At 37.7% G+C, this 19,097-nt stretch overlaps 1 protein-coding gene across 1 annotated transcript; it reads right to left on the bottom strand.

Annotated features, from left to right (window-relative positions):
• Positions 1-3,180: 3,180 nt before the first annotated feature.
• On the bottom strand, positions 3,181-17,246 carry LOC146145399 (uncharacterized). Its single transcript, XM_083389921.1, has 9 exons — positions 16,815-17,246; positions 15,862-15,941; positions 15,023-15,101; positions 12,627-12,818; positions 12,117-12,315; positions 9,779-9,942; positions 8,884-9,004; positions 6,953-7,116; positions 3,181-4,637 (listed from the first exon to the last, which is right to left on the bottom strand). Exons 1-9 carry the CDS (start codon positions 17,121-17,123, stop codon positions 4,389-4,391), a joined length of 1,557 nt encoding a protein of 518 aa, XP_083246047.1. The 5' UTR covers positions 17,124-17,246; the 3' UTR covers positions 3,181-4,388.
• Between the last annotated feature and the right edge of the window lie 1,851 nt (positions 17,247-19,097).

Raw genomic sequence — 19,097 nt, 5'->3', positions numbered from 1 at the left:
AATCGGATTTAATTACGCTCGAGACAGAGTGATATTGCCGGCGGACGGCGCTAACGGAACTGTAACAATAGTCGCTCTACTATTATTTTGTCTGCTCAAGGTGAGTTCGACGATAGGCGACACAATAGTTTCGCTCCAAATTGGCGAAAAGTTTATTAAAAATGCCGAGATCCTGCACAACTGTTGTACAGAGGTTATCTGTTTGATCGATAGAGGAATAATTAAAGTTTGCATTTTATTATTCAATTAATTTGAAGTAGTTTTCCTAAATATATGACAGATATATAAGCCAGAATTGACTTGCCTGCAACGCTGTGACTTATTTACCAAAAAGTCGGAAAATCGATTTAGGTAAAAGTAAAACACGTAAAACCAAAAATGGGTTACATTCAACATAATCTTTTCCCTTACATTCCACATCATCTTTTTTCAACTTATAATATAACTAGTGATCATCGTCTTAAACCTAGTATAGTGACTATAGTCAAATTATGCACAAACTTTTAATAACACGAAAGGGTCAAACCAAACACAAGCGAGACGCACAATAGTGCCAAAACACAAAGGGGGAGAATGAATCTTTGATGATACTTAATACACCCACGAAAAACATGTTGACAAGTGGCAGTTTGGCTATACCCAGTGGCGATGGGGTACATATGTCCACGGGCGCCAATGTATAGGGCGCCAAAATAAGGCTTATAAATGCCAAAATGAGGCTGCTTCTTTTTTTAATACAGTGTTCTATTTTATATTATGTTACTGTAATAGAAAATGTGATTAAACATGGAGGAGGGGCGCCAATTTTATAGTTGGCCCCCGGGTGCAAAATACCCCGGGTACGCCTCTGGGATCCAATCTAGTAAACAACCGGGATTTTTAAATATGACGTCACAAGGTAACGTCATAACGTGATGTCATAAGACAATTAACCTTAAAAACTATAAAAAACGTTGTTTGGAAACAAAACTGATCGACAAAAAAAGGAGCCCAAAAACAGTCATATCGTGCGAAACGCAACACGTTGCGTTTATTTGTTTTGAACTGGCAACATTTCTAATTCAAAAGTAGACGTACATCGAAAGCCATTGCAGACTCACCGAATATGTTGACCAATTATGCAAGCAGGATAGGCTAGAAAAACAACTAGCCTGCATTGAGGTTCGAACTCACGACCGTATACACATTTGTGTGTGTATACACATTTGTACGTTACGCCTTATAGGCATATTAAAATGATTCGCATATTATTCGAAATAGCAGCATTATAGTATAATTTAACAGAAATTCTTTGAATAATTTGAGTCTTATGGCGCCTATAGGCTACCTGCCATAATTTGCACCAGGTTGGAAAGTAAGGCCTGCGCGGGGATCCCCCAAATCGCTCAAACGCGCAAAATTTTTGTCGTGCTAACGGTTTTCAGTATAGTACTCCATTTTCGGCCGTGCAAATTTTACCAACAACGGTATTTCAGCCGCGCAAATTTGGGCAGCAATCTTATTACAGCCGACCAATTTCAAGCTGCAAAATCGTTTCCCCCGCGCAAAATCCAAAGTGCCTTTGGGCTGAATTGATTTCGTAAAACGCCAAAAAGATAGTTAATCGAATATTTTAAAACCGTGGATACAATTTTTACTCTATTGGTGAGCTTTTTGACAATTTTCTTCTTGTAGGCCTATGACTAAATTGGAGTGCAACAAAGCACTCACCATATACTGCTCCAATTGTGAAGGGCGATAACGGCAATCGACATAATCTTCATTTGGGGATGAAATGCGTCGACAAACAATTAGAAACTTAAAACAAAATATCTACGCAAGCCAATATAATTGACAAGCTTAGAAAAAAACTAAAACTATACGGTTTAGTTGTTTTATTAGCTTGTCGATAACAAATACTATTGGTTTAATCCCTTTTAAATTGTCTCCAAAATACCATTCGGTCAAAAGACATTTCGCCTATTTGCAACCTGCGAGTTTGCTGATAATCTGTTATCAGGTTGTTTTGGGGCTAACACGTCTCTCACAAAAGTCAAATATTGCTGCTGTAAGAGTGTATAGGCCTACGTGTCAGAACTGTAAGGATAAAACGTTTAGACACATATAACATAACGCTATCTTGAGACCACAATTGCGACGGAAATAGCAACCAACCGATGGCTATGACACATTCCATTATTATTCAGGCTCCTGAATATTGAGCGCAATCGTTGCACACAAATCAAGCACTTTACAGAAATACAAATTTTAATTTAAAGAAAAAACATAAAAACATATCCGGGATGTTCTATCGGTAGCGTACAGAGGAGTTGGGAATTACCGCATCCGCGAAAATGATAAATTAAAATGAAATCTGAAATAGAACTACTTATAATCAATTCACAATTATTTTTTATTGTATCGTGCTGTTTTCGCTTTGCAATGTGAATGGAAAAAGCTAGTACACCAAAATTGGCACTTCTTAGACCAAAAAAGTTTGTTTTGATTGAGAACCACAACAAACGCTTTTAGCCAAATAAACATATTCGGTAACAATAGAAAAAATATTAGAAGTAGAATTGCGGCACACGAGCAACTCGTAAACGAGATTAGATTTAGAGTTCGGGTACCAGTAATTGGCTCTATTTTCGCACAATATATATACATAACCAATAGAATCGTTTAAGTCCGATCTCTTCCTCTACCTATGGGATCATTTAATTACTATCATCATAAATCACTTCGAGATTATATCAGCACGTCATTGCTGCGCAACTTACGACCAATTGTGAATAAATGTTACCTACACTGCTTTGTTTGGTTTTCGCAAAAACTTGACACCTTGACACGTTGTTGATGTTTATACTAACGCAGACAAACGCTCGCATAAAAAAGACACACACAAATTTTTCATGCTTATGCGTCGGTCAAAGCGTGTCTGTAAAACTGTGACGTTTGCAATCTATCTTTCGGTTTTTCTTAACTTTAATTTGAATTAAGGGTTGTAAATACTTGTTTTTACTTCTACTCTTGAAAAAGCATGTTTTTGCCAATGGTTGAATTTATACCATTATAATCTTCCCAAATGCCATCAAATGTTAAAAAAACGAAAACACACCCTTTACATTGAACAATATTTCATAGAATAAAGTTGTACTTGACTCTTTACAGGAAATGCCACACGTTTTGCGTACGGTATACTTTTATTCCACAAATGCCCAGGTCATACGATTTTAAAAATTTGCAAGCGCAGGTTAAATAGACTTCAGCGTTGCACACTGTAAAATATGAGCGCTTAATAACAATAGCATTTTAATAAAAACAAATTATTACAAAATTATGAGCGCTTTTATAAATTTTACAGCCACTCAATTTAGTTTTTATATGGCAAATTTAAATAAATTTATCGAAATAAAATAATACGTCTACAGCTGTTTGTCAGAGCGGGTTTGCAGTAGCATGTATTGCACGATACATTGTAAAATATAAAACGATGCAAAGTTTATACGATTTTTGCACACATACTTTTCTTCTCAGCAAGCTTACTTTTGGCATAATAATTTGTTAGGAACTCCGCATTTGGCCTAAACAACACTTTTGGTGCGAATTTGATGCGCGATGTGTAACATTTGGTACATTAGAATATTTCGGAAATCCTGTTTATTATATATTATTTTCCCTACTTTTGTTAGCAGGGAAAAATGATTATTATAGAAATTTGATGTTTGGTTGCTTATTTGACATAATATTCAATCCATCTCAGAATAAAACTTTTACACTTTAAGCAAAGGTCTTAAAAATATAGTTTGTTGGTTTTTTAAATTGTGTCATCACGGTTACTCATATTGTTTTGTAAACCAATACTTTCTTGCTTTCTGCGCTGGTCGTCACTAATAAATAGGTTATGAGTTTATAGTAAAAACGTGAACTAGTGGTGAAATAAATAAGTGGTAATTTAATTTGTAAATATAAGTCAAGCGTCCTCGGACAGTCAAGGAAAGAATCGGAAAACCAGGAAATGTTGCGCAAAATCGACATACATTTTTAAAGTTAATCGGCAATAACCTTAATGTTTAGTATTATTGTAAGAGTTTGTCCAAGATCTGTACGAATTGCAGTCAGTTATAATTTTGTCTGATCACAAGTCGCAATAGTCGGCTTTTTTCACAGGACAAGACACCAGACTTGCATTTTTTTTTTAAATATATACTCAAAATTGTTTCAAAATGATTTGTCCTTTGTGATCATTTGTATGTCGCCAATCCTGACAATGCTAACCCGAAACACATAATACTCAAATCTAGCCTTTCCAGGCGTCTCTTTGTAGTTTGCAGCCGCAAGGAAAAAATCTCTGCGGGTCAAACGGGGTTTGATTTCTCCCTGAAAAAAATACGGTTAAATAAGTCCAATTAAAAGTCCTCCAGCGTCTCGTTGAGTATGTCCTGGATGCGTTTCGTGTCCTGGATGATGTTCCACAGGCCCGTGTGCAGGTACACGTAGTACTCGTCGGTCATCGTCGCCAGGCTCGACCCGCCGCCGCGCTTCGCGCTCAGTGACGTCAGCGTGACGTCACGGCTCGCGTCACCAGAGCCGTAGTCGTGCCGATGCCTTTTGCTGCTGCTTATGGCCGGCGTCTGATCGTCCCGACTTGGGTCGTCCTGCGGCAGAAAAATGAAAATTGGTGGTGTTACGATGAGTAATTCGAAAAAAACTCTTCAGAAGTAGATTATGTTACAAAGCCACTGTTTTCGGCTCAAACAATCTACTATTTTTTTGTGGGAACTGTTGTACATATAGGTAACGTTGTGATAACTTGAGTCAGTATAGTTCATTAGTTAGTAGTTACGCAAGTGAAGTACCAGTCCAAGTAACTACTATAGCAATAAATGATAGCTATTATTGTAAACCTGCTTAAATCATTCCTCAAAATTTTTCGTATTAAAACAAAATTACTAAACCGCCCCCCAAATCAACGTTAAAACAATAAAAGTGTATAATTTTGCAAAGCATTTTAATTGTACCCAAGATGTAAATCACGTTAAATGCCACTTCTTTCGCTTTATGTAGTGTTTTAAACAATCAGTTATAATTGATTACTTAATCATTTGAAGCTAAAGCCACTTTTAATTTTAATGTCGACACGAACTACTTACCTCTATAATGTCTAACGTACAAAACAAATAAAAGAAGAACATTACTATCCATGCATACGAGGGTAAGTAAGTGCCATACTGCACGTATATGGTAGGGAGGAAATTGATTGATTGTATGCAAATTAAAAACCCAAAACATTCACAGACAGGCAAAAGCAAGACAATTCTCTCCTTCAGTAAAACATGCAAATTTAGACGCAAAGCGACGCAATCCGTTTGCTGTAAATCGAACAAATGGATAATGAACAAACTCATTAACGAGCAAGATTGGGCAAAAAAAACGCGCTATATCTTCGATTGTTTAAGAAAACGCGCTATAGCTTCAATTGTAAATAATATGGGAAAATTAAACAAAAAACAAGGCAATGCTACTCGCAATGATATATCACAGCCAAGCAATCATTCTCAAATGGGTGTGCAGACAACCAAATTGGACGAAAGGCGTCGGAGGAACGTTCCTCAAATGGTTTGCCTGAGAAGTTATGTAAGCCGTAGCATATGCGTCTCATTGACTTCAATTGATAACAAATCGTTCGACAGCTGTAGTACATCAAGTTGTTGTATGGGTACTGATCTCCAATATTTTTGATTAGAAATCCATACTTTCTAGTTTTATCGTTTTTTTAATAATAATTGACGAGGTCTTCCATTATCTCCAGAAAGCAAAAGGAGTCCTTCATGTAAAAAAATATGAACCAGGGAAAGTTAGAACAACAATCATTTAAGCACCACACAAAAACCCGGGAAAACTGAAAACGCATTCACCATGCAAAAACACCATTGCGTTTATTTAGGTCAAAAGCGTTGCCCGGCTAGCTTGGCAAACGCCCCCAAAGCGTAAAGTAGTTTCGCGTCATTCGAATTTCAAAGGAGGCACCTGGGCGCTTGCTCGGATACTGATTGGCTAAAATCTGATCGAGCTTGTCCAATAGATAGACGTGGTACATGTCGTCCTCGGCCAGACACTCGTAATCCTCTTCCGACGACGAACTGGACGTGGACAAGTGGCGTACACGTGGCAATCGCCTATTGGTCGACGAGGTCGCAGCCTCGCTAGCGCCTCTAGCGGGACCGTGAAATTTCTGCGCAGAGAACAACAGGGGGTTTCTCAATGTGTTTTTTGTTTGTTTTTTTGCTCGTTTTGGTTCGGAGGTGGCAGAAATTTCACGGTGCTCCGCTCAGTTACTATTTGTGACTTGACAAAAGTATTTCGATTTGATTAAAAATCTAGCGATTTTTGTTTGCTAATTAATTGGTTCAAAAGTATATTTTGCGTTTACAAACAATTCACACCGCACAAAATCTCCGAAGCAGATTGTCTAGGTTGCGACACACTAGATAAATTAAATTCTGTTATTTTTTGATTAGCGATAAACAGGAATCGAAAATCACTGCCACACTTTTACCACACCAAAACGATTTTTCGAGAGAAACCAAATCAAAACATGCATATAAAAATGACAGCACATCGTGAAACCGCTTAAGATTTGGATCGCCGCTAAAAAAGATGGAGAAGCACTGCCTTAATTAGATGGCTATTCTTCAACTATAGTCTAACACCATATTTCAAACTAAACCTAAGGTAGTTATAAGTATCTTTATAGATGATATCTGCTCCTTATAACTTGGCGAATAAAATAACTGACCTAAACATGTTTAAACATCTCCAGGTTTTTTGTTGCTTAGCGGTCGACCACGTTTGTTGAGGGCCGCTGTATTATAGTTCCAAGGACCAGGAGGGCTTACGATAAACTAAACGACCGCTACTGTGGACTAAACGACCGCTATGTGGTCGCGGTCATTTTTTGAATCACGCTCACCGGCGATCTGATTGGCTGGCCGGTCCAGGCCTGGCGTTTGGAAAGGTAGTGCTTGATTTGCACGTCATCGGTGGCAAGGATGCCGTCCACGCGCATCTCCTCCATTATGGTGTCGGCGCTCATCACCTCCAGGTTGACGCCCTCCCGAAACAGGTTGCGCAAGCCTGCGTGCATTTTAAGGTGTTGTCAAAAAGTAACAGTGAAATGAACAGTGTTATATTGACTTTTTAATAACTTGACTTGTAATTTGGGCAAAATTAGTTGACTTAACTATAACGATACGTCAAGTTGATTAAAGTAACTGTTTTTAGATGTATGTTGGTGACCTAACTTGACTAAAGATAGGTCAATGATTTGGCTTTACTAAAGATAAGTCAATGACCTGACTTGTCCTAAGTCATTGTTCTAGATCAGTGGTCTCCAACCTGTGGGTCGCGACACCAATTAAAGTACCCTAAAATTTTGGGGGGTTACCACCACTCACCATATTTCTGTTTTTTAGCATGATTCATGTATTATGTTTTCTTTACAATGACGCCACACTAATAAACGTGGCCAATACATAGCAAAGATAACCTTTGTTTATTAACTTAAAATTGTTCTAGCTCTAAGACCTGTTATAGGTTGCAAAGATTTTAGCAAATACATATTTACTTTTTGACTTCGATATAATTAACTTACCCGACCCTATCCAATTTTGTGAGTTAACTACTCCTTCCGCTTTTGAACACATGGCTTTGTTTAACAAAATTCAGCGCAATAAGCATATTAAAAACGAAACATCGTAAATCGCTTGGGAATAAAGCATGACATGCAGTTATGCTTATGCAAAGTGGGGCCGGGTTTGCAAAAACTAGTGGACATTATGCAGGCGCAACCATCAGACTGAATGCAATTTACTGTTGAAACAAATTGAAATTTTTGTGAAATCATTTTGGTGCACATATGCAACCACTGTTCTCTGAAAAGGTGTTTATTTACGCATTTTCGCTCGTGTTACTTAGTTCCAGCATTATTTAAAATATTTTTATTCCTACTTGAAAACAAAATGGGTCGGAATGTACATTCTGATTTCATTTAATTGAAATTGGGGCCGCTTATTAAAAAGGTTGGAGACCATTATTCTAGATGACTAAGCATGACCTAAGTCATTGTTCTAAATGACTAAGCTTGACCTAAGTCATTGTTTTAGATGACTAAGGTTAACGTTATTTGTTTGAGGAAAATTACCTTATTTGACCTTTCAAAATGACTTGAAATAAATTGAATCAAGTCACTGCTTTTAATTACTTGACTTAACTTAATTTAAGTATTTTAGACGAACTTCGACTCATTGTACATTTTTTGATTAACAAAATCTTTTTACGTTTTCTGATTAAAGGTATTTTCGATTATTTGATTAGGTTTTTTTTTAAAGACACGTCTATTAATTGCAAGATTCCAAAACAAATTTTATTAAAAAGTAATTTTTTTCTTTTTCCTTTTCGCGAATAATGGCGGACCATGTTTTTCTTCTATTAGTCGCACCGGACCTACATGGACCTACAGTATACACAGGGTAAAATTAGAAAACAACTTGGCTTCGTGCGGAGAAACAAAGGATTTAAAACTCTGTGATGTACGATAGCACATCGAAAACCATCGCAGACTCACCAAATCTGTCGATTAATGATGCAAAAGGCAAGCTAGAAAAACTACCAGTGAGGTTCAAACACACGACCTCGGGCCATACCGGGACAGTCGCTCTATACCAACTGAGCTACAGCAGGCTCAGAGGGAAGCGAGTCAAGAAACAACCATACATCCAATGATACGTACACCGCAATCGTTGGCTAAAAAGCAGCTTCAGAAGAGCTAGATCACAGTAAGTGAACAGAACACATATAATGTATGTATCTTTCACAGTACGATAGCACTCGCGAAATGATTACCTGTATGCACACGAGTTCTAATAGCATCATCCTTGATGTCCCAGCCGTACCCGTGCGCGAACCTCACCATCACGTTAAGTTGTCCGTCGAAGTTGCGATGCTTCAGGTAAGTCTTCTCTAACTAAATCGGGGCACAGAACAAGCTTAGACACATTTACAGTTAAACATCAAACGCAATTTACTGGCTAATGTATTTTGGTCATGATTTAACGTATAAGGATATTTACGTATCCTTCATTTATTAAAAGGAGGCGGATCTTTCGAGAGTGCAAGTATAGAAAAAAAATATTAAAGCCATAATATTCGAGTTTATACTTTTATTGAAATTACTAAAAAAAACGTGCATTGTGTTCCAAGTATAAAGGCTTCTGTATGTTTAACGTTTCTCGATTTGAGACTTAATTGTAAGAAAATACTCTAGAAACTATTTACTTTCATCTATAGTTGCAGTTGTTTGTCAGATTAGATATTTTGAAAGATGGTTAACAACGGCTTAACAGGGTCGGAAAACTTGTCATATTGCAATCAATATGTGAACCTATACACCTAAAAAAACAGGCAAGTGTCGCCTAAGCCTGGAATTCCCCGTGCATCCTTGTCTCCTTGCAGACACATACCTATTATGAACATATATATAAACTTGTCCCCTTACTTACACGCACATACATATTTTACTTCTTACACACACATACATATTATGGTACAAACAGAAAATCGGCCGAAATAACATCTATTTTGCCTCGGTATTAAACCCAACACAAACCTGTATAACGCAGTTTCATTAACCCAATAAAAAGCGGCTTGTATAGTTCGTCTAAACGTCGGAGAACGAAAATATTTACCAGAGCAGCTGTTTTGAATAACATTACGCCCGACAGCAACTGTTAATACAAACCTGTATAAGATTGAGTAGAGTTTCGGAGCAGTAGTGAATCGGGGAAGAACTCATCACAATGTCCACATTGAGCTCTATCGCCTGTGACTTTGGGATCTTCTCCTCCCAGTTTGCCTTCATCAGGTCAAAGACAAACATTTGCGCCACTCCGTCACTTTTTCCGCCTAAATTCAAAGTCTGAGTTTATACGTAATCGTGCGATGTTAACAAACCAGATACGGGACCCTTTAAATGTCTTAATTGTGAAAGTGAAGATGTAAAACAGGTGTTCTGTGATTCATTCATAATTTGCTTCAGCATTAGGAAAGTACTTCGGTTTAAAAATATATAATTTTTTCAGTTAGAACTCGGCCAAATCCAACTACCTAAGTTCTCGCATGAATTTCTATCCGATCGGTGTCAGATAACCCTTCCTTCCTGTGCCACTTTGTTAATCACAACGTGGCCTCTACTGATCGTGACAAAAAATCGTTTCGTCTGGTTGTTGTTGTAGGACTAAGCTTACAATTCCTGGTAAATTCATGCAGATCGTTCAACCACGAGTAGCCTTGTGCTACCAGTTAACACTTTTTGCATGTCTTTGCCGAAGACATTTTTTTCATGTTCATGTTTTATTTTGCAAAAACAACAAGTTCTCCAGGGCCTGCAATCTTATCGTCAAAGCTTTATTTGGCAATTCATGCTTTCAGTCATGAACTCGGCTTGGTCAGCTCATATCACGCTTGAATATGAACGCCTACTGGTTAAAGGTTGTCTTTAAAACCGTTGTATTTCTTTCAGCTTTTGTCCCCAGTAGCAACTTGTATAGTGGCGCTACGAACAATGCTAATTACATTAATCGCAATTTAATTGGTTAAGCAAAAAAAATTCTAATCTACACGCCACGTTTAAAGGTTATTGGCCACATGTGCTCTTTACATAGGAAAACGCTATGAGTCAATTTTTTAATTTGCAAATGAATTGTTCAAAGTACAAATTTACCAACAAAAATCAATACTGGCACGCCCAATAACTGAGCACCAAGTTAAACGTGTCGATTTTAGCAGTGCGAAAGCTAAATTTTGACTATACGCAAGGCTAACTTATTCGTAAACATCCGGTATATGGTCTCACACAGGCCTAAATATTTTTTCTAATAAATTTTCTCATCTTACTCGCGCGATGATTTAGTAATCCCTATAAAAGCTTCTGGAGTACTATTAGTATATGTACAGAGTAAAGATTTTTCACTCACCCGCTCTCTAATTCAAGTGGTATTCAATGCATTTTATGTTTTAAGCGAATAATTCACGACAAACGGCAAAATACTTGAAAAAAAATACTACTACTACACACCCAATTTCATTCTCGGGTAGGTTTAAGAACAAACACAAATGGCTTCCAACGTAAGAAAACCTGTGACCCGTTTAAAAAAAATAATAATTATACAGCCTTTTGAAATTATGTAGAAACACAAGTTCATTAGTGGATACAAAATTGGAAGACAAGTGCTGACATAATTGACGAGTGAATTTGGGGGGCCAGAGCCCGGAGCTCATTGATAGACACTCGCCGGACACTCCGAGTTCAAATTCCATCAACCTTTATGTGTACCATTATCGTTAGGGATGTCCGATAAGCTCGGTTTGAAGCCGATACCCGATGCCGAGCGATGGTATCGGTTTTGCCCGATACTGGGTAGTATTGGTGCCGATTCGATACCAAATTAAGATAGTTTCAGCTTTGATTCGCGATAAAACGCAGCGATTAAATCTTGAAAGGTAAATTCATCAAAAAGAATAGTAGGCTAACAAGTGGAGATAACTAAACTTTCTCACACAGAACAAATTTAGCCAAACGGCTTACAAACCTCGAACGTTTAGATTATATGTATCATGCTTGTTTGAAAATAGTAATGGCGTCATTGGTATCGGCTTGGATCGAGATAATTTCTGTCCAAAATATCGGGAATCGGAATAAGATGTAAAATGTCGGAAACCCCCAATTATTAAGCTGAAACACTTTAGAAAGTAAGGATCTCCCGCGGACAAAAGAAAGATTCTTGTCTTCGTATCCAAAGATCTTAAGACTGTTTATTTATTAAAACAGATAGAACATAAAATCATTTCTTAAAATCTTACAGAAATATATATTACGCCTATAAGGCATCATCAGTTTCTTATTCAAATAGAATATATTATAATAAACAGTTTTAAGACCCCCAATTATTGTTATAACTTCTCAAGAGCGAATGAACAGTTGTACACACACGTGTATGAACTGCGTTAAAACAACATGACAGCGAGCTATAGAAACTACAAATGTAGTTTGTAATTGTTGGCTGCAACAGCAATCTCACCAATGAAGCGGCTCTTATAGAGGGAGTGCTCCTCATCGGTGAAGACGTCCACGTAACTAATCTCGCACTTGAGCACCATCAGCGTGGCGTTGCGGCCCTCCACGTCCATAAAGAGCTTGTAGTAAACGTGGTCGGACCAGGGCCGACAGTTGCCGGTCACCTCCGACTGCGATACCTTTTTGCGGTTCAGCAGCATGTCCTGAATGAAGAACAGTAAATTGTTAGACTATTGTCTGGGGCAGATTTGAGTGGTGAAAAAAGAGTAACGTTTTGATTACTCGATGTTTTTTTAATTTGACATTTGCGAATTAAGATATTCTGACGATGCCTTTGCGGACGAAATATATATAGGCCTGTATATCTTTTAACATCTATAAAAAAGTGTCCGACCTAAAATTATTAGCTTTACTAGAGTATACTGCTATTAAAAATGCTCTACTTTAAAAATGGATTCATTCCAGCTCAGTAAACACAACGGAGCGATTATACACAGTTGAGTGACAAACTCACGGCTGGCTCCTCGCTCATGATATTCCTAGGCAGATTTCGCTCCGGCCCTTTCGACTCGCTCGCGCCCATGCCGCCCGACGAGTGACGTTGGCGTGACGTAGCCGACTCGCCTGACGTCACCGAGTCTCGGTCTCGGTCGTTCGAGTTGCTTCCGCTGTGCTGGCTTGCCAGGGCTACGAAGTCGTGTTCCGACTATAACAAAAAACATTTTTGATCCAATTTGTTCATAGTTTTTTTTTTAATAAATAGTTAGAGGTTATGTGAAGGGTAGGGATGTTCAAAGTAGAATATCGAATCCTTGGATTCGAATCCAGATGGGCGCCTAATTGTACAAACGCGTGTGGTAAGTTGGCCTGTCGCTGCGGAGACGAATTTATATAGTGCTTGCTTTAAATGTAACCTGGTAGTGCAGTGTCAGCGTTTTTTCGGGCGACCAATTACCGCGTCTCGCGATAACGTTCGTCTAATAATTAAGTGTCAATCAAGCGTTATTGGGCGAGCGACTAACGTGTAATGTCTGGTGCGGAGTTCGCAATTGCCGTAAATGCGTTAAGTTGCAAAAGTAATATTACGTTGTAAAACGTGCTGGCCGTCTATAAAATGCGCTATAGGGTTACTTAAGGTCAACTTTAGGCCGATATTCAGCGAGGTTATGCAGTTATGCCTAGCGTAATTGTCAAGAATTCGTTATGTCAATAGTAATTCGTATTCTTTGCAGTACATTATTTGACTGCATAACAGATCATGTTAGTCAAAAAAGAAGAACTAAAACCCAACAGTGCTTTAAAAACAGGACCGAATTGCTTAAGACTTCTGTGTGCAGTGTTTCATTGTACTCACTATTGGCAAAAATATAAGTTTTGGCAACAACCTGGACAGTTGACATAGCCTAATAACTGCTTCAAATGACAGTTGTTAAGAAAAGATTTTTTATAATAATGTACACATGTTAGCAAATTGTTTGGGCGATTTATTGCTGTGATTGTAGGCCCTGTCCTGTGGGGTAGATTAAGATTAATCCCTTCCCCAAACAAAACCAAGGTTAGATAATTTAATAAAAATATACTAGGATTCGCTATTCTGGATTCGTTATTCTAGATTCGAAACCTATTATTCTAGAATACCTTGGGATTCTACTTTGAACATCCCTAGTGAAGGGGTGACTAGAATCCAGATGCCAGCAGAGTTGGATCAATTACATCAATTCAGTTCAATTACAATTACTCTCTTAACTGTTTTAATTACAATACAATTATAATTACATTAAAAACTGTAATTAATCACATCAATTTTAGGCATCTAAACTTTAAAGAAAAAAAAACTGTAATTAATCACATCAATTTTAGGCATCTAAACTTTTAAGAATTAGTGTTTTAGACACCATCGCGCATTTTGGCCTACTCGACAACATTGATGGGTAGTTATTTGACGCTTGATAAACAGAATATGTTGTGGCGGACCGGAGCATAACGAAGAACTAAAATAGAGTTATGATTCCTAAGATTAAGCTGCAAAAAATTGCACAATTTTAAACAAATTTCCTGATTTATAAAAAATTGGAAACAATGTGTGTGTAACTTCTGCCGATGTATTTCAAATCCCTGACTTTAAAACACTTTTTAGCGTTTCTCCCTGACGCAGATTTCAACACTGAATGGTAGGAGGCGGACATGTCAGGAAAAATCCTGACGTATGGAAACCCTAGTATAGTTGCATGCAGTGATGTCTAATAATAATGAATCGGAGTCTATACTCAAATATCGGTATACACATCTGATTTTATAGAGTCACTTTTGAATATTTTACCAATGATATCATTTGGTATCGGATCGGATCTTCCGAAATTTTCCTAATATCGGACTTTCCAATTGAATTTTTGTAAATACAAAGAGTTTTTGTTTGGGGGGGTACACTTAATGACACATATTTTATCAACGTTGTCGTGTTTTGAGTTTAATGTTACTCTGTGATGAATTTGTTGAAATACACGTACATTAAATCGAATCTTATCTGTAACGCTAACTGTGCCTACATAACTAGCACTGTATGCCTACTGTAAATGGCTGAATATGCCATGTTTTGACGATTCGGGTTATGAGCCTTAAAATTAAAATTTGTATGTAATAACTTTGTTCCTTATATGATAAAAAAGGTATCTTTATAAAATTAATTTATTTCTGTTTAAAAGTTTTTTTGTATTTGTGATGGTTCCCTAATGCTTCCTTAATGTTTGTCAACGCTGGTTCCAATCAAGCATGGGCGACATGTTTGGAGCAACACAATTTACCGCAAAATGAAATAGATTGAAATAAAGGATTAAACAGATATACCTAAGTACCCATTTCTCAAATTTGCAAGCTATAAAAACAAATGAAAGGCGCAACAGCATTGCTCACCACTGGACTATCAACTTCTTTATGACTTGGCAATCCCGTTACCGACGACGACTGAAAGTCCCTCGACGACAAGTCTGTTCTGCTGACGAAAAAAGGGGTTTTACGCCTTAATATATTTTGATTGTACTAAGATAACGTATAGATCAGGGTTTCTTGTGAAGATTGGTGACCCCGCGGGGGCACGGAGAAGTCGGGAGTTAAGATCATATAACATTTTAATTGCTAGCCAGTTAATTTTAATTTTGTGGTTTTCATTATGGATGGAGTGTTGATCAAGGGAGATAGATAATGCTGCACTATACTAGGTATGGGAATATCTTGTAAAAATGGTTTGCTAACCCTGTGATATTTGACTGGATAAGATGTATCAAACTTTTTTTTTTACAAAAACAGGGTTTTTTGGGTACACTATGCACGGATCTGTAATGTAGCTTGATAATAAATTGCAAAGCCAAAAAGGTCGAGTAGATCGACAGCATTTTGATTAAGACGTTTCGATACGAGCTTGTATCATCTTCAGTTGATGTGACTCAGAACACATTAAGCATCACTTGATGGGACGCAATAGTTGTCAGGGGTTTTATTTTTCAGAAAGCTTGTTTAATATTAATAGAATGGTCTAATTTTTTTGCTACGTAAACCTTGCTAATGTAATTCCCCTTAACTTGTAGAAAATCGTTCTAACTTTTGCCTAAACCATATCCTCTTGGGTTAGAAATATATTCGCATAGATATCTATTTTGATATGTAAAGCCTTATACCGTAAGCACCAACGTAGTTAAATTTATGATTTTATACCGCAAAGATTGACATTTATTGTCATTTCGCCTTGTCATTACCTCGATATGGATAATGCCTCGCGAATATCTTGTGTCGGGCTCTCGACTGTTTCTGGTTGATTTTCTCCTTCTTTTAACGTCTAAAAAACAGATTAATGTTTGATATTTTTTTTGAGTTTACTACTAAAATCCATTATAATTTGGTACCATCCAAGTATTGTTACAGCTGAAATAAAAGAAAGCAAACAAGTAGCTATTGAAGGTTGGAAGACTCGATTGCATACAAATCAGACAGCATACAGTTTGCTATTCGCGGCGCAAAAGTTCATCATCGTGATATAATGCTGGCGCCTTGCGCTGATATAACGTTTAACCTTATCCCATTTCCTAAAAACGATGCTGCCCCACGTTTTTAACAGCTACCAAAATTACAATGGTAACTTGACCAATGATAGAAGGTTGGTAAAAAAAGCAAAATAAACTTATTTCTACTAGTTAGCAAAGTTGTCTGCGTTTATTACGTTTAAAATTAGGCGTCGCCGACAATCGCAGATTTGTCACATTTAACTTGTCAGATCATATTTAATTGTATTAAATAAATGAACATGTGTTCTCTTAACTTCAGTAAATTGTCGCCATTAACACAGCAAGTTAGAAGCAATTAATGAAACAACAGATGTTAAGATCGTTTAATATTTTGCTGTTCAGCCTTAAATCAAAATTAACAGCATTGTTGTATACAAAATAAAATTCCGTTCAAAAGAAAAAAAAATATGTTTGGGACTCTAGAACAGGGGTTCTTAAACTAGGATCCATGGACTCCTGGGGGTGGGGGGTCCGTGAACTGGTTTTAGGGAATCCATAAATGCCTAATTGACTATATTTAGGAATTAATCAATTTTTCATAAAAAAACGTTTGATTAAAAATGAAACGGAGTATAGACTCCATTTTACTTCCACATTTTTACACCGGCAAACAAGTTCAAGAACTCCTGCTCTATAGAAGAACCAACCTGCTGTTCTAAAAGTTGTTCGTCGGTGACTTCCAAGTCTGGGTCTTTCGCGATTGTTTCTACAATGCCAGAACTTTCACCTGCACCTGCAGTTAAAATCTCACCGCTGTCTCTGGGTTCAGGCTTGGGCGTCGAAAAACCAACCGGCGGTTCGTCTACGAAACTGCGCTGGTCAAAACTGACCCTTTTCACGTCCAAGAGTTCGCTTTCCAAGTCGCCCGGCTCCGGGTCGTCGAAGCTGATCGATTTCTGCTGCTGTACGCTGGTACGGTTGTGTTGCTGTTTGGCCGGCGTACTGCTAGCGCTCATATTCAAGCGAGAAGCGGACGTGATTCTCTGGCGACGTTGCCTTCCATAAAGTTGGCCGCGATTTTACTATGTTTTCTCCCGGCACTGCTACAAAGACTTAGTAGAACTACACCGGCTAACGGCCTGTTGTTCTAGAAAAGGAAGGAAAAGAGCTGCGTTAAGCAAGGGAGCTAACTTTAGTCGCCTTCTATAAATAAGACCGCAATTTTTCTCGGTTTTTACCCAGAACTGTAAAAAGGACAACAAGTTAACGACCTGCTAACAAAAGGACAAAAAAATACCTTAACAAAGGGAGCGGAGTGTTAGCTAATGTCCTCATTTTCTAAATCGTAAAACTTTTCTTGGAGAGCGCTGTTCAACCTTAAGCGTAATTCTTGGCTAAACTAACGGTTTCATCCAAGCTTCGATTGCAGGTCGCCATTTTTGCATTAAATTGTCTGATTTTTTAAATACATAAACATTTAAAAACGTCTGTTTGATCAAATTTTGTTGAACGGCGTTGCAAAACTTTGGGTCACCATTAAAAGAGCTTGCGAAACACTGGTCTAAAATCCTAAAGTGTCACAGAGTTTAAAGCGAATGACTGGCCTATAATGTCACATTTAAAACGCTAAACTAGGTTAGCATACTGCGTAATGCATGGGCAATTGGGCCTACAAGTAATTTCGTCTAGATTAACATTATAGGTGACATTTGTCGTTTGGCAATCAGTTGAAGACATTTAGATTTCACTGTTAGCAAATTTTATGCGTACTAAACTGAAAGCTGCATGAATTTCCTGCATATGGCTAAACAAAATATACTAAGCCATCTCGAATTGGCCACTGTGCAGCAAACAACTAGCCTCAGCCTGCGACTGGCAAGTGCTGCGTTATACGTCACCAGTATTTTAATTCCATAAATATACAGGCATTTGGCGTGGTCACAGTTGCCTACTTTCCTTAAAAAAGTAATACCAGCCACCGTTCGCCCAAGCCTGGAAAGCGTCTACATTTCTGAACAGCAACATAAAGTAAAATCACAAGCGCAGGCGACGCGAAGTTTCATGGAAGTTGTCGGACATACAGCGTGCCAGCACTGAAACGTTTCGACATCAGGCGTTTAACGGGAAGAAATCATTAATTAAGCGCCGCAGCGGCTGCGATGAAGGGAGTAACCGGCGCTTTGAAAGGCGACAAATCACTCTGCAGTTGCCAGTCGCTTCTGTGAAACTCCCGTTTCGTGCTTACAACTGAAATCACTAGCTTATTCACGGCATATGCAGTTAGACAATTGGCTTTTATCGCGAACTGACGACACCGGGTTTTCTAAATTGACCTGTCAAACGCCTAATGAGGGGAAATTGTACGACGCTGCAGCTGACCAATACAATGACAGGCTTATACAATTAGTTCAGCAATTTTTCAGATAAGCTTTAATTCCGTCAATTTCTAAAAAATGGGTTTTGTGAATAAGTTACTTTAATGGCCAATTTTAAGGAGGTTCCATATTAACAATTTTATCTGGTTAGTTTTACTGGCGTTATCCCCCTAAAAGTAACTATTGTGAAGAGTTTTACAAAATTTAGATTCGATTGGTTTTAAAGGTTTTTATCATCCCTGAAGTTTATTTTTGTTACATCAGATTAGCAGAATGCCAAAAATTACTAATTAGGACGTATTTTACAACGAATATCGACAAATATCGCATGGAATCACACTGAATTTTCTAAAACTGCTTACCCCTTTAACAGTTCTACATAAGACTTTTTTACAACCTATTGTAGATTTTTGAAACTATTATCTGATAAAAAAATAATTCTGATCAGGTTCATACAACTTCTATATAAGCAAACATATCCCAGTAATGCCTTATAGGCGCCGTTTGGCTAACACATTGAAATGCAGATTTCGGCGTGTTTGTAGTACTTCACGCGAAAACTAAAAAAAATCGCTTCAGCTTAAACTGCGCTGATTATCTCTGGTGCTAGTTTTA

This window comes from Ascidiella aspersa, chromosome 5 (assembly GCF_963924565.1).
Source record: "Ascidiella aspersa chromosome 5, kaAscAspe10.2, whole genome shotgun sequence".
Lineage (NCBI taxonomy): Eukaryota > Metazoa > Chordata > Ascidiacea > Phlebobranchia > Ascidiidae > Ascidiella > Ascidiella aspersa.
Note: the sequence above shows the minus strand (reverse complement) of the source record. Positions and strands in the feature narration are given on the sequence as shown.

What these genes read in the sequence shown, in the direction of transcription:
- LOC146145399 (XM_083389921.1), bottom strand. Translation starts at nt 17,123, where the DNA reads ATGAGCGCTAGCAGTACGCCGGCCAAACAGCAACACAACCGTACCAGC. An exon ending in GAGGCATTATCCATATCGAG is followed by an intron (nt 15,102 to 15,861) that starts GTAATGACAAGG and finishes TTTCGTCAGCAG; the next exon opens with AACAGACTTGTCGTCGAGGG. An exon ending in AAGAAGTTGATAGTCCAGTG is followed by an intron (nt 12,819 to 15,022) that starts GTGAGCAATGCT and finishes TTTTTGTTATAG; the next exon opens with TCGGAACACGACTTCGTAGC.